This window comes from Rosa chinensis, chromosome 6 (assembly GCF_002994745.2).
Source record: "Rosa chinensis cultivar Old Blush chromosome 6, RchiOBHm-V2, whole genome shotgun sequence".
NCBI classification, from domain to species: domain Eukaryota; kingdom Viridiplantae; phylum Streptophyta; class Magnoliopsida; order Rosales; family Rosaceae; genus Rosa; species Rosa chinensis.
In genome coordinates this window covers 53,291,219-53,306,005 of record NC_037093.1, presented here as the reverse complement: position 1 = coordinate 53,306,005, position 14,787 = coordinate 53,291,219, and the positions used below count along the sequence as shown (strand labels likewise).

Genomic DNA, 14,787 nt, shown 5'->3' with positions numbered 1-14,787 from the left:
GCTTAATGTTTAAGTAAATAGGCCGGAACGAGCCTGACACGATAATAAATGGACCGGTCCAAGCATGGCACGAAGCACGACTAGGCCTGCGCCCGTTTGCCACCTCTACCTGTATTCCAACTTACAGTGGTGCTGAAAGGCACTTGCTCTATATACAGTTCCAAAAGTTACTGCCTCTGTGACATTATGCCTGGCTCGAAGGCACTTGTTCAACTTTACGTGGAAAGACCAACTTCTTGTTATCTAGGACTGGAAACAGAATCCGAGAAATCATAAAGCCTGCATGCAAGAATCAGAGGGACGCGCTGTGGAGTTTCGAGGCTACTCGATATCTATAGAGAACAAGAGAAAGAGCAGGCATCATGTGCGATAGGATTGCAAACATTATTTGGATTTTGGATGTTGGAGATCAGGAGACTTGTAATGTAAGGAAAGTCCTGAGCAAAAGCAAACAACTCTTGAACTCCAAGGACAATCTGTGTGCCTTATTTTTCCTGTAAACTCAATTTGAAGCTGCATATTATTCAACGAACCAAACCTTCATAAGGCAAAGTTGAAAACCTATAGCTAGCTAGGTTCATAAGGTCAGCTACACATACAATTACCCACTTTGGCAAAGCTAGTGCCTTAGCATAGGTACCTTAAACTAGTAGCCACTTTTGAAACAGATATGGCAAAATGAAGAAACAAGAGCAACCTGAGTCAAAGGACTAATGATCTAAGAGACTCAGTTTCCATTGAATGAAATCAAAGCATTAATCACAATGTGATACATAATTATGGGCTAAATACTATTTAGTACCCTGTGGTATTGTCAAAACCAAAAGGGGGGTATTTGTGGAATTCGATAGAGTCTAGGTTGATTAAGCCTGGAGTCGATTGGGGTTTTGGTTCTAGTAATGGCGAGGATTTCGAGGAGATCGATGTGCTGCTGAGGCTGAATGGGATTGAGGAAGAAGGCGATGGAATCATTAAGGATGAAAATGGGGGTTTGGTGGTGTAGTGCCCTCTATGTGAAATCTACATTTCTGAGCTGAGCAATGAAGAAAGACAGCTCCACACTAATGATTGTCTTGACAAACAACAAGTTCGACTTCCAAAGGTAAGTTTAAAGTGTTTTAGATTGTAAAGATTTGGTCTTTTTGATTGTGAGTGCTGATTTTTACTGTAGGGTATTCATTTCCTATAGGAACAAGAGGCTGATGATCTGATGGGGCCTCGAGTTTATGGGCAAAAGTGTGACGATGATGACACATTGTTTTAAAAAAAAAAAAAAAATTCTTATATAGATATATATTATTTTTGTTTGCAATATATCAATACCATGCAAGTGGTCTGGTGGTTGGGACTTTCATTTGCATATGTGTTGAGGGAGGTTTGAGTCTCCCCAACCTCAAAGTGTGAAATTTATTTTGGATTTTTCCATATTCAGTTGGCCAGGGACAGTTTGGGAATTTCACTTCCATGTGGGCCCCACTTCTGATGAGTTGGAAATGCCACGTCAGCACTTAACTGCTGAAATTGTCGGAATTGAGTGGATTCAAAATTTTTTTGATCGGGTAGTTAGCTGTTAGTAACTCACACACTCATGTAGTGGTATCCCAGCACATTTATTTTGTGGTGATATCACTAACCTATTAAAACTTGTCACGTCATATAGAATTAATTGAATACTTAAAATATAATTTTTTAATAAAACATCACGATAAACTATAATTATGTTTTATAACACGTGATAGTTTTGTATTGAGTGGTGGTATCACCACCAATACTTTGGTGGTGAGCAAATTTGAATCCGAATTGAGTCGGATGGACCTATTGGACGAGAAAATGATATTGTAGGGGTGTTTTTGATGAAATTGAAAGTCGAGGGATTGAATCGATGTTTGGCTTAATCCACATGGTACTAAATAGTATTTAGCCCATTATATATAAGAGACTTTCAGTTAGTGGTTATGAGTTAGGACATTCACAATTACACCGGCCTAAACTTGTTACAAATCTCAAACTAAAGCAACAGATATAGGTCCAGAAAAATCTTACAAAAATTCAGTAGACTGGAAGAATAGGAAAATATCAAAATACCAATCGAGCACAACCTTCTTAGCTATCACTAGCTGCGATCACATCCAAATACAGCTCGATTGCAGCCAGCATGTAGTCGTCATAGTGGTGGCGCTTAATCAGCTTATCCATGTCATAGACAATGTAGTAACAGAAGATGATACAACCCACAATGCCGTATATCATATGACTGATCTTACCCAAAGGGTGAAAAATCTGCAGCCAGCCAGATATATATGATGATTAATACAACAAACAGTTAAAAACCCCAGCAACTGAACACCTAGCCTGCACACAACCATTGGAATTAATTGGAAGTTTGGAACCATCTCAAAACAGAAAGAGCTAGATAACTGAATCAAACCAAATCCAAGAAGAACAACCAAAGCTGCAAATAGAAAAGGACCAAGAAAGCCGAAATCGCGGCCTCTCCTTGTAGCCCAGAATGTGTACAATGTCAAGCCAATGAAAATCACAGTGGTTAGACCCCAAGCCTCCAAAATCACCTTCTCTGTTTTCCAATTCATCAAACTGCACAATGTCACCCAATTGCAACTAGATATATCCCCAAATCCCCAAATCACTAGAAATACATGATCCAATTGATCAAAATCTAATGCAAAACTATCAAATCAAAACATTCCCCATTTCCCTATCAAAATCTTAATGTAAATAAAAGAGGACTGACCAACCACTCCAACCATAAGTCCAAGACAGATGGTGAAAAGCCCAATCAAGAGGTTATTCACCGGGTGCTTAGTGGCGTAAAAGAGCAAAGCAACCAGCACTGCAATTAAACCCTAATGTTCCCAATCATTTCACCAAATAATTAAAAAACCACCCTAAAAATAGAATCGTCTAATTAAGCTTATTATACAGCCGAGGGCAATGACGAAGACGGCCGGTGATATTGACAGCAAGCCGGCGAGGGTTTTGAAGAGGAAGTAAGCGATCGGACGGACCAAATCGACGGTGGCGGCGACGGCAATGGTGAGGAGCAACTGGACGGTGAGGATGGCATAGACTTTGAGAATGAAGGCCCAGCGGAGCTCCGGGCTGTCCACCATCGATGGGTAGAGTCGGCGGTGGCGGAGGATCTCTCCGACTTCCAAGTTGATCTTCGGTGTCATCATCTTCTTCCAGCTCTTTGCAAAATTAGTGGCATGGGGTAATAGTGTTTGTTTGGCGCAAAAGAGCGGGAAATATGTGATGGTTTGGACTTTGGTCATCCCAGACTTGCAGTTACAGCATTACGAATAAAATTGGGTCAAAAAAAAAAAAAATATATATATATATATATATATATATATATATATATATATATATAGACAAGTTAGTGTACTAGTGAGTATGAAATACCCTCATTTACAATTATTTAAACAAAAATTTACAACTATTTGAACCAAAATTACAACATTGAGAACAAAACTTATCATATTTATTTACACTATTTACATATAGTTAAACAAAAATTACAACATTGACTACGAATTTGTTCAAAAGCTTGTAAAAATGTCGTAAGAGGTGTAATTACCATTATTAGAACTAAGATTACAACATTGACAACGAATTTATTTAAAAACTTGTAAAATGTCGTAAGAGGTGTAATTACCATCATTAGAACTAAGATTACACAAAGTAGGACTCAAATTACAACTTTGACAACAAAATTTGTTCTCACTTTTGTAAATGTGGGTATGAGATACCCCACCACTACACTAGAATATATATATATATATATATATATATATATATATTTTGGGAAGTTTCCACATTTTTCATTTCTCGACTAGTGATGAACTGATAACATTCTCAAATTATTCCTAAACAAGAACTATTACAAAGTAATGTATCACTCATCAAGTTTTGTTCACCAAATAATATATTCGGAGAGCCTTTAGTGAGGATTTTAAAATGAAGACTCAATGAAGAGTTGAAGACTTTCAAATTAACGGTTGGATGAGTGGTCTCAATTTTAGTTGAGATTTTAATTCTACAATACACATGTCATCTAGCCATTGATTTGAAAGTCCTCACCTCACCCATAATATATGTATCTTATGAACTAAATATATGAAGATCTAATTCTTTTCTTGAGAACCTTTCGAACATCAGTATTATCCAAGAGAAGCGCCAGCAATGCCAGTGCAAAAGAGAGAGAGAGAGCGAGAAAAAAAACAACAACAACAACAACAGCCACTTTAGTAGTAATAAAGAGTTCCTTTGGGTCTCTAATCGGCTTTGTAGGCCGGTCGTAGGCCAAGCAGATTGGTATGTGGCCCATAATCCAATGAGGCCCAAAATAATTACATATAAAAAGACACATAGTTTTACCAACAAAGAATTCATTGCACAAAACATTTCATGAAACAAAAGAGATATATCTTTGCCAACGAAATTTTCAGCTTAGAAGTCTCTCCGATCCCATAGGTCGATCAATTAACCTCTCATAATTTACATTTTAAAAGATAAAGTAATTTCATAGGTCATATAATGTTACAATGTAATTCACTTGCCAATATTACATTTTTGTCACTTGACTAATAATCTCAAACCAACAGTCACTTGTCATGAATTTGATGACTATCCATTTATATAGTTGATGAAGGACGTACACGTCACACAAAGAGTAAGCTCAATACCTAGCTACTTTATGTGCATGGTCTTTACTAGCTCCTACTTCCTACTTCTATTCCAACTCATTAGTGGTGCTGAAAGTCAAGAAATTTCCTCTATTACTTGGTTCTTTACTAGTGATTTCTACCTAATATACTTCCTTCCTTACTGTATTATTGTCATCATCTTGCCTTACTTTCTTGTGAAATCCATTATAATGCTGCATTGTTCAATGCACCAAACCACAAAAATAAAGCTTAAAATGAAAACGAAGCCAATCAAGCCCAGGTACACATATAGCTAACCAATTTTGGCAAAGCTAGTCACCGAACATATATAGGTCAAGTCTTCAGAATCTTAGGCACCTTGAACTAGTGGGCATCCCAGTCAGTCAAGTCTTCATCCCAGTCAGTATTCACATTTGCAACAGAAGGTAAAGTGTAAATCAACAGCAATCTAATAATGGATTCAATGGTAAACAGATCTACAAGTAATCTTCCATTTAAACATCCATTAGTTATTTGTCATGACATTCACAATTTTACCTAAACCATAAGTCCATAACTAGGACCAAATGCACAAAAGAAGGTTACTGATCTGAGTTAAGCAACAGCTTCAATTCTCAGCTATCAATAGCTGTGATCAAATTCAGGAAGAGGTTGATAGCATCCAAGTAGAGCTGGATTGCAGCCAACATGTACTCATCATAGTGGTGGCGCTTGATCAGCTCATCCGTATCATAGACAATGTAGCCACAGAAGATGATACATCCCACAATGCCCAATATCATACGACTGGTTTTCCCCAGAGGATGGAGGATCTGCAACAAACCAGATATGATCATCATTAATATATGAACCCAACAAACCCAATCAATGAAACACACACGCATCAGAATTGGAAAGAATTCAATACAGCAAGAGCCTATAGGCAGGGATCAAAGCCCCAACCAGAGAATTCAATCAAATTAATATACCTGAATCAGACTAAATCCAAGAAGAACAATCAGAGCTGCAAACAGAAAAGGACCAAGGAAGCTGAAATCATAGCCTCTCCTTGCAGCCCAGAATGTATAGATAGTCAAGCTCATGAAAATCACAATGGTCAGACCCCAAGCCTCCAAAAGTACCTTCTCTGTTTTCCAATTCATCAAATCACACAATGTCAGCCAACTGGACTAGATATCCCCAAAATCACTACACAGATATATGTACCAATTTATCAGACCCATTGCTTCAAGAATTGAAAACCATGTACCAATCCTAAAGAAAACTATCAAAATTTTACATCCCCTTTAAGAAAAAATTTACAGAATCACAATATAAAAAGAAAGAAGAGCAAGATTATGATTATGGGAACCAACCTTCAGTATAAGCACAACCCACTCCGACTATGAGTCCCATCAAGACTGTGAAAAGCCCAATCAAGAGGTAATTCACCGGGTGCTTCTTGCCGTAAACTCTCAAAGCCACCAACACTGCAATTAAGCCAAACAATAGTCAAACACCGAAACCCTAATCTCCACAGCAAAAACCCTAAAGAAACCATCTTTACGGAAAAAGAATTACCGGCGAGGGCCATGACGAAGACGGCGATGTCGACGCCCAAGCCGGCGCGGGTTTTGACAAGGAAGTGAGCAATCGGACGGACTAAATCGACGGTGGCGGCGACGGCGACTGTGAGGAGTAGCTGGACGGTGAGGATGGCGTAGACTTTGCGAATGAAGGCCCAGCGGAGCTCCGGGCTCTCAACCATGGACGGGTAGAGCCGGCGGGTCGCTCCGGCGTCCAAGGCCAAGTCCGTCTCGCTCTTCGGGTTCGACGTCATCGATCCTGTTCTTGCTAATCGGAGAGAGGAAACTGGAATTTGCTACTAGTGTGTTTGTTTTGGGAGATTTTGTTGGCGTGAAAGTGCGGGAAAATGTTTTGGTATGGATGTAATACTTATAGACCCTACTTATAAAGAGGCTGGGTGAAGTTAACCGACTAAATTGGAGGAGAATGGTAGCTACCTTCTCTGGTAATACTTTACTTTCACCGTCGGTGCATAGAATAATTTCCATTACTTTTTATCTTTCTTGTTTAATAAGTGACATGTGAATTTCACTGAAATTTAAAGCTATATCAATGATAATACTTTGCTAATCATACTTTTCAAAGCTGACCATATCCAATTTTGAGAGGACATGTGTCCATTTATAATTTTTAGTTTATTTAATTGTTGTTCTTACCATTTAACGTTAACAAACCTCGTTCTGCTAAAAAGCTGCAAGAAGGGAAATAAAATGTTTCAATTACTGTTATTCGGTTTATGGTGCGATTTGAATCTAAACCCCACGATCATAGAACAAGAAGCTAGGGGTGGGCACGGGTCGAGCCGGCTCGGTTTTGGGCCCAACTCGAGTTCGACCCGCATTGATCGGTTGGGCTAAAATTTGGACTGACAACTGTTTTATAATGGACTGGGTCGACATATTCAGGTTACTCGAATTTTCAGTTCATCCCAGTGCGGTTTCGGTGTTTGTTGGCGACGGGGGCGTTGTGTAGAACTGCAGATTGAAGGCGAGTTGAAGGTCAGCGTTGTGCAGATTGAAGGTCGACGGCTGAAGGTTGGGCTCGATGTTGTGCAGATCAAAGGCTTTGCCCAGAAGTACAGATGAAGTCGAACTTGAAAAACTGAAATCAAGACTAACAAAGATGACGGCGTCGTTGGCAGGCGGCTTGGTCGGCGGCGTTGGTCAGTGGCTGTGACTCTGTGAGAGGGTCGTTTGAGTCTAGACCCGAGAGAGATGAGAGGCTGATGAGAACACGAGAGAGAGATTAGGGTTTTCTTGAGAGGAATCAGGTACAATAGATTCTATGTGCAACCTGATTTCATCCAATGAGAATTCGACAACTAATTTAAATAAAACTAATGTTAATTTAAATAGAAATTAAATAAATAATTATTCGGCCAATTCGGTTCTGTCAGATCGGTTCAGAACCTGAACCCGGTTTCAAACCGGAAAAATCCTGTCCGGTTCAGAATAGAGAGTTTTTCTGCCGTATTTTGTCTGGTTTGGTTCCCAATTCAGTTTTCAGGGCCGGTTCGGTCGGTTTTGCATATTCGGATCGGTTTATGCCCAGCCCTACAAGAAGTAGTGGAATCACTGATTCAGGTGACGAGCTCAGAAGGATCGAACAAGAATAGCGGATCGAACACAAATAGCTCAGATGAGTCGAACCTTGCTTGCTTGGAAACCGTGACCACGTCAAGAAGCTTCTTTTCCGGCCAAAGGAGAGGGCAAATGTGCAAAGAGATAAATTAGGTATTTAATACGTCAATTGAATGACGCGTTTTTAAATTTTAGTGGGATCCAACGTCCGTGAACTTTTCTTTGTTCTTCCTTTCTAAGGAAGTGGTGGAATGAATTGAGTGACGAAAATTGGAGAAGCATCTAAGGTAAAATCATATTGGTATGTTTACAAACTAGAAATAGAAACCAATTGGTCATAGTTTCTATATGGAAGGTTTGGCGTGTGGATTGGTGTGGTACTAGGGTAGAATATTGAGTATAGGGCGTGTTCAAAGAAAAGCTATATGTGTCAAATTCCATGCAGAAAAATAGAAATGAAGGAAAAAGAAATTTCATCTTCCAAGTCTACTTCGTTAGTAAATAGGTCGTGGACTACTCTGGCTTCCAAGTCTTCGTCTTCGTCTTCGTGTCAAATTCGAAGTGAGGAAACTGAAATTAGCTCGCGTTTGTTTCCGACTTTCCGAAGTGAAAGTAAAGTGTGTTGAGTGAACTTGGCCTTGGCTGCCTCACGTAGTATCGTTAGTAAGGTATTAGGACGTTTGGGGTTTATTGCCTTTCAATCGATTAGTATGAACTAAAGGCGTCAAAGTCATATCCAACAAGGCAACAACCAACCAGTAATATATGAAGTTACGAGCAAATAACACTTCTGAGTAACATAAGAAAACTATTCACTGTCTTATTAAAAAATATAAAAAAACTATTCACTGTTACGTAATTATAACATTTTCGCTTACTTCTCAAAGTCTCAAACATAACTACGCAAACAGCATTTTCTCAAAAAAAAAAAAAAAAAACCAAGCAAACAAACAAATGAACTAATGATTTCCACGGATTAAAGAGGTCACATCATCATTATTGGCCTTAGAAATTCTTGGGAAACTTGATCAACTCGAGGAAGAGATTAACAATTAACATCCTAATTTGAGATGGACTAGAGCCAAAACGTAGTCAATAAAGTCCGTAGTGGCGCTTAATTAGGTGACTGATGGCATACACAATGCTGTAAGGAGCTATGCTCAGTCCCACACTCCCGTATTGATCATAGCAATACTACCCTGAAAGCGGTAGAGGACCATAAAATTCGAAATCAGACCAAAGCCGACGAGACCCATCAACCCTGAAAGCGGGAGAGGACCATAAAATTCGAAATCATGGCCTTCCCTCATTGCGCACATTGTGTCTGGTGATACTAGTGAAAACCGCAATGGTTGGAATTGCAGCTTCTAAAATCTTTCTCCCGCCATTTTGGCTGACCAAAAAGATGGTACCGACTGCAGCTAGAGTTGCGAGTATCTGAACCCCGATGACCTTGATCGTGACGGCAGAGTCGTCAACCTAGTTCTCAGTATTCACTAACACCAAGTTGAAGAAACAAAACTACAATTAGCCAGTGCTTTGGCCTTGGTTTGTGATCTGAAAAGGAACCTGGCGTAAAACACCACTGGCCACATGATTCGGCTAGCTGGAAAATCATATCCTACCTGCAATTGGACAAACTCTCTCTGTATGGATCATATTCCATAAAAACTTGGAAACTTCCAAATATATTAGCCTAAAGATTAACCGAATTAGATGAGATAATGTCACTCTTCACGTTTGCTTGGCCATCATGTAAATAATATGTTTGCTTGGCCATCATGTAAATAATATGTTTCTCTTATGAGAAAGGGATTGAACACTGCTTATAGTCTTATGCTACACAAGTCGTCTCAGTTGACAGATATGAAATTGGCAAAATAGAAGATGGAGTCAATTTTGATAGGTCAGCCAAATTGAAGTCTTGAACAGAGCTCTGGTGATTCAATGATTATATACTGGCAAGAACCAAGAATCATCCATGAAATCAACTATGTATCGACGTACAATGACAGAGTTTTAGTTCTTTATGACATTCACAATTACTCCTACACCATATCGAGGACAAACAAGAGACACAAAGAAAGCAGAGATTATCTCCTCAGCTATTCAGCACTTCTGAAAATAGTCAGCAATGCAAGGAACAGGTTGATGATATCCAAATACAACGAGACCGCAGCCCAAATGTACTCGTCGTAAGAGTAGCGCTTGATGAGATTGTCTGTGTCATACACAATGTATCCACAAAAGATGATCGATGCCAAGCACCCGTATATCATCACAGAGAGCTTACCCAGAGGGAAGAAAACCTGCAACCAGAAATGCATATAAATCCGAACAGTTTAAATCCGAATTCAACATTAGACACATTGCCAAGAAGGTCCAAACAAGCACAACATACCTGAATCAGAGAAAACACAATGAGAACGAGCAACGCTCCGGTCAAGAAAGGACCAAGAAAATTGAAATCATGACCTCTCCTTGCAGCCCAAAATGTGTACAGGGTGAGAGCAATTACAACCACAACGGTGAGTATCACAGACTCCAAAATAACCTTCCCTGTTTCCAATCCAACAAATTGTAAAAAATTTCACAATGTCAGCCCCAACTGGAATTGAGTCCACACAGTAACAGTCCTACACTCCACTGCTCACATAGACAATTACTTCAAACCTCTACTAAATCATTCCTATCATGAACTTCAATTATCAAATTCACCATTTCCAATCGAAAATTATCAAATTCACCATTTTCAATTATCAAATTCACCATTTACTAACCGCTAGTAAAAGCGCAAGTCAATCCCACCACAAAGGCAAGAGAGATGGTGAAAATCCCAAGCAGGAGGTAATTCACAGGATGCCTCTGGTGGTAATAGTACAGCGGGCACAACACTGCGTCCAAACCAAAACCAAAATCAGAAACCCTAATTTCACAACAAGCTCACAAAAAAACCAAAAGGGGGATCGACCAAGTAGAATCAAGAAGGTACCGATGAAGGGAATGATGATGAGGACTATGTAGAGGGCCAAGCCGGCGCCGGTACTGACGAAGAAGTTGGCAATCGGGTGGTAAGAGACGACGGTGGCGGCGACGGCGATGGTGACGAGCAGTTGGACGGCGATGATGGAGTAGATTTTGCGGATGAAGGACCAGCGGAGCTCGGGGCTCTCGAGCATCATGGGGTAGAGCGGCCGGGATCCGGACTCCAAGTCATCTTTCCGGTAGGGTTGGCTCCACATCTCGAGAGTTGTCGGTTAGAGTGAAGATGAAGAATACTGGAAATGGCGAGTTGATTCTTGTTAGAGCAAAATGAGGGGAAAACTGAGTCTGTCTTAACTCTTAAGAAGTAAAGGGGGCGGTTTCCTCTTTCTTGTTTTGGGGGCGGTTAGAGGCTTCGGGATGGGTCGCGTACACGTGTGAGATTGAGGCGGTTGATTCTCGGAGTGGCGGAAATGTTCTCGATGTGTCTCGGGTTTGCTCCTTAAGGAGTTCGTGATGTGACGCGGGTGAGAAGTCGTTGAAAATGTGAGAAGACTTTGATCCTCAGCATATACTTTCTTTAATTTTAATTTTAATTTTAATTTTGGGTCCTTTGACCCAAAACATCAAAATTAGTTAAAACTATCTTACTTACTCTAAAAACAAATTTGTATTCTCACTAACTCAATTTAAAAAGAAATGACAACTTTGTTGATAACTTAATTAAGAAATTGCAACTCTCTCTCTCTCTCTCTCTCAAACGAACCAATGATAGGACAAAAAAATATGACGATATTATTGAATATGTCCCTCATTTTAACCTTGTTTCTCCCTTAGTTTAATGTTTTGAGTCATTAAGTCATTTTGAGAGTCTTGTTGAGTGTTTGGAGTGAAATAGGCGGAAAATGTAAAATTCATGAAAAATCCTAGTTGGATCAGGATTCCTCACTGTCGACTGTTTTTGCGGTCTTTACATTTTAATTCCCTTTATTTTCTCTAGAAAATTCTGATATTCTCCTGCTTGTTGTAGGAAACATTGCCTGCTGGAAATCTTGGAAACAGTAATGATGGAGTCATAAAATAAAGCATTAAGATATTTGATCGAGCAATGAAGAAGGGAAATAAAGGAGAAAGACGTTTTCAGTTGGGGAATAAAGGAGAAAGACGTTTTCAGTTGAGGCATAAAAGAGAAAGATGTTTCAACTGGAAAATAAATAAGAGAAAGATGTTTCAGCTTGGAAATTAAAGGACTTGCCCCATTATGAGAGGAGTTAAGGCCTTAAAGGAGCGAGATGTTTCAGTTGGAAAATTAAAGGAATTACGATGCAATCCCATCCGTCCAATGATGAAGGGTAGGATCGACAAAAGCCAACCAATGCTCTCCTATAAATAGGCAACTTCCAGACCAGAATTATCATCACTTCCCAGCCAAGATCACTTCCCAGCAAAGATAATTCATTGCCTATCACTTTCTGGCCAAAAACCATTCCAAGACTGCCCAATTCACTCCTCAAACCTCCATCTCCTACAAGACCGTGACCACCATCCATCCATCAATTTACGAAGCTCTTAGGCGCAGAGTCAAGGACGCTCCACCACCATAGCAGAGACAAGTTCATCACCTTGTTGCTAAGCCGCTGAGGAAAGCTTCAAAGTGTAACTATGACTCTACTTATAATTTTTGTTTCGGTTTTGTTTGTTTCAATTTGCGAGTTGTGTAATTGGAGACATGAAATTTTCAGAATATTTTTATTAATATTTTTGAGATTTCAGTTTATTATTGAGTTAATTTCGAGAATTCTTTTATGATGCATGTTACAATCTTGTGCCATTTTACGTGTTTAGGTAATTTTCAGAGTTAGGTTAATAAGTTTGCATGCTAGAATAACGGTGAGAGTTCTTGTGTGTTTGCTTAATTAGCCAAGAGTAATTGTTATTTATTAAGACGCTGAGTTAAACAAGTAGTAATTAGTTCTAACGAGTGGTAAAAATCATGCTTTAATGATTAAATGATTATGGAAATTACGTGTTAAATTCTATGTGTAATGGTTAATTTGTACGTGTGAGTTGATTCGAGGGTTAGATAATACTACTAGTTAAGAGAATTACGCTGAGTGTTTTCGAAAATTAGTAGTATTAGGCTTGGTAAGGACTTTTCCGATCCAAGCCTACATTAGAACGAATTAGATAAATGGATTGATCCGCTGAGGCTTTTCATTTGAGCTCTTATCTAGCATTTAAGATGGGCACATTTTTGTAGCATGTTGAAATGGATTTTCTGTTTTTACACTTAGTAATTTCCAAGTGGTATTGGTCTAGGTTAGGGAAGTCGATCATTGTATATAGGTTTATTTGTTTTATTTTTATTTTAAGTAGATTAGGAACCAAAATTCAAAACCCCCCATTTAATTCTTTTATTTGTTAATTGACCTTTTTATGTAGGTGTACCCTACAATCCCCAGACTGAACGATCCCTGCTTATCCTATACTGACAACTACATTTTGCAGGGTTAAATTGTGAGGCTATTTCAGCCGCATCAACCAATCACCTCCTTTATACCCAAACTAGCCGAAAGTCCAGTCTACACTAAAGAATTTCGATTCCGAAGTGAAGGTAGAGCTTTTAATCTGAAGCGAAGGCAGAGCTTTTGATTTCTCTCTCCGGAGTTTCTCTCTCTAAATTTCCAATTTCCAAATATCAAAGGTACGGTCTCCGATCACAAATCAGAGCGACGAAAGAGGAAGGGGTGGTGGTGGAAGAGAGGGAAGAGGAGTTGATCAAGAAAGTGAATGGCGTTAGTGGTAGTGGGAGTTGTGTTATTCTTAGGGCTGTAAATAGACTCGATACAGCTCGTGTTTGACTCGTATTCGGCTCGATTTTAGCTCGTTCGGCTCGTGTTTGTAAGATAAATGAGCTGAGCTTGAACTCAATATTAAGCTCGACAAAAAAAAGAGCCGAGCTTGAATAAAGATATATTCAACTCATCTAAATCGTGAGCAACTCGTTTTTTCATGAGTAGCTCGAGCTTGTTAAAACTCGGCTATTTTGTTAAAGCTCAACTCATGAAAATTTATATATAGTATAAATAAAAATATAATTTTTCTCTCAAATCTTTAATTATTTTTATTACCTTTCTTTTCAATTGGAAGAGAATCTGAGAATCTAAGTAAAATATATTCCAATAAAGTCAAATTTGGATTATTATTTTAAATTTTCTTTCTTCCTTCTTTATTTTTTAAATTTAAAGTCAAATGAGTCAAGCCAAACTTATTGAAGCTCGAGCTCGTTCAATAAATCAAGTTGAACCGAGCCAAGCTCGGGCTTAAAAAAAAAAATTCAAACTGAGGCGAGTTTGAGCATGGAAAAAACAATTCAAGCTTTAGCCCGGCTCGAGCTCGATAAAAAGCAAATCAGCAGAACATGAACACTTTGGTATTTGCTCCGACTCGACTCATTTACACCCCTAGTTATTCTCGACGATTTCATTCACCACCGTGAAAGCCATTGCTAATAGCGTAGCTCTGCGCCAAAAACTTTGTTGGCGTGGGTGCCCAAATCAAATTTTTTTTTGTTTTTTTTTTTTTTTGGATAAAATGGGGGCAGAAAGCTCATAAGGGAAGAAAAAAAACTCTATTGGGGGGTAATAAACATCAATTGGGAGACAATAGACGTTTTGAATTGATGTAATCTCTTCGTTTTTTTTTTAATCAAAGTTTTATTTGTCTAAATTTAGATATATTAATTCCCATTGCAGTGACTGAAAGTTTTATTGGGGGGGGGGGGGGGCGAGGAAGGGGCAATAGATATATATTGGGGGCTAATAGACGTTTTGAATTGATGTAATCTACTTTTTTTTTTCTTTAATCAAAGTTTATTTGTCTACATTTAAGGAGATTAGTTCCCCATTCTGGTGATCGAAAGTTCTATTGGGGGGCAATGGAAGTTTATTGGGAGACAATAAACCTTTATG

At 38.9% G+C, this 14,787-nt stretch overlaps 3 protein-coding genes across 3 annotated transcripts; all 3 read right to left on the bottom strand.

The window, feature by feature from the left end:
* Window positions 1-2,103: 2,103 nt before the first annotated feature.
* Window positions 2,104-3,293, bottom strand: LOC112171558 (protein LIFEGUARD 4). Its single transcript, XM_024308719.1, has 3 exons — window positions 2,958-3,293; window positions 2,391-2,573; window positions 2,104-2,280 (listed from the first exon to the last, which is right to left on the bottom strand). Exons 1-3 carry the CDS (start codon window positions 3,291-3,293, stop codon window positions 2,104-2,106), a joined length of 696 nt encoding a protein of 231 aa, XP_024164487.1.
* Window positions 3,294-5,114: 1,821 nt separating this feature from the next.
* LOC112174585 (protein LIFEGUARD 4) lies at window positions 5,115-6,591 on the bottom strand. The gene is made up of 4 exons (XM_024312385.2): window positions 6,249-6,591; window positions 6,044-6,157; window positions 5,657-5,814; window positions 5,115-5,500 (listed from the first exon to the last, which is right to left on the bottom strand). Exons 1-4 carry the CDS (start codon window positions 6,505-6,507, stop codon window positions 5,303-5,305), a joined length of 729 nt encoding a protein of 242 aa, XP_024168153.1. The 5' UTR covers window positions 6,508-6,591; the 3' UTR covers window positions 5,115-5,302.
* Window positions 6,592-9,731: 3,140 nt separating this feature from the next.
* On the bottom strand, window positions 9,732-11,192 carry LOC112168913 (protein LIFEGUARD 4). The gene is made up of 4 exons (XM_024305845.2): window positions 10,827-11,192; window positions 10,615-10,728; window positions 10,236-10,393; window positions 9,732-10,143 (listed from the first exon to the last, which is right to left on the bottom strand). The coding sequence occupies exons 1-4, from the start codon at window positions 11,074-11,076 to the stop codon at window positions 9,940-9,942; spliced, it is 726 nt and encodes a 241-aa protein (XP_024161613.1). The 5' UTR covers window positions 11,077-11,192; the 3' UTR covers window positions 9,732-9,939.
* Between the last annotated feature and the right edge of the window lie 3,595 nt (window positions 11,193-14,787).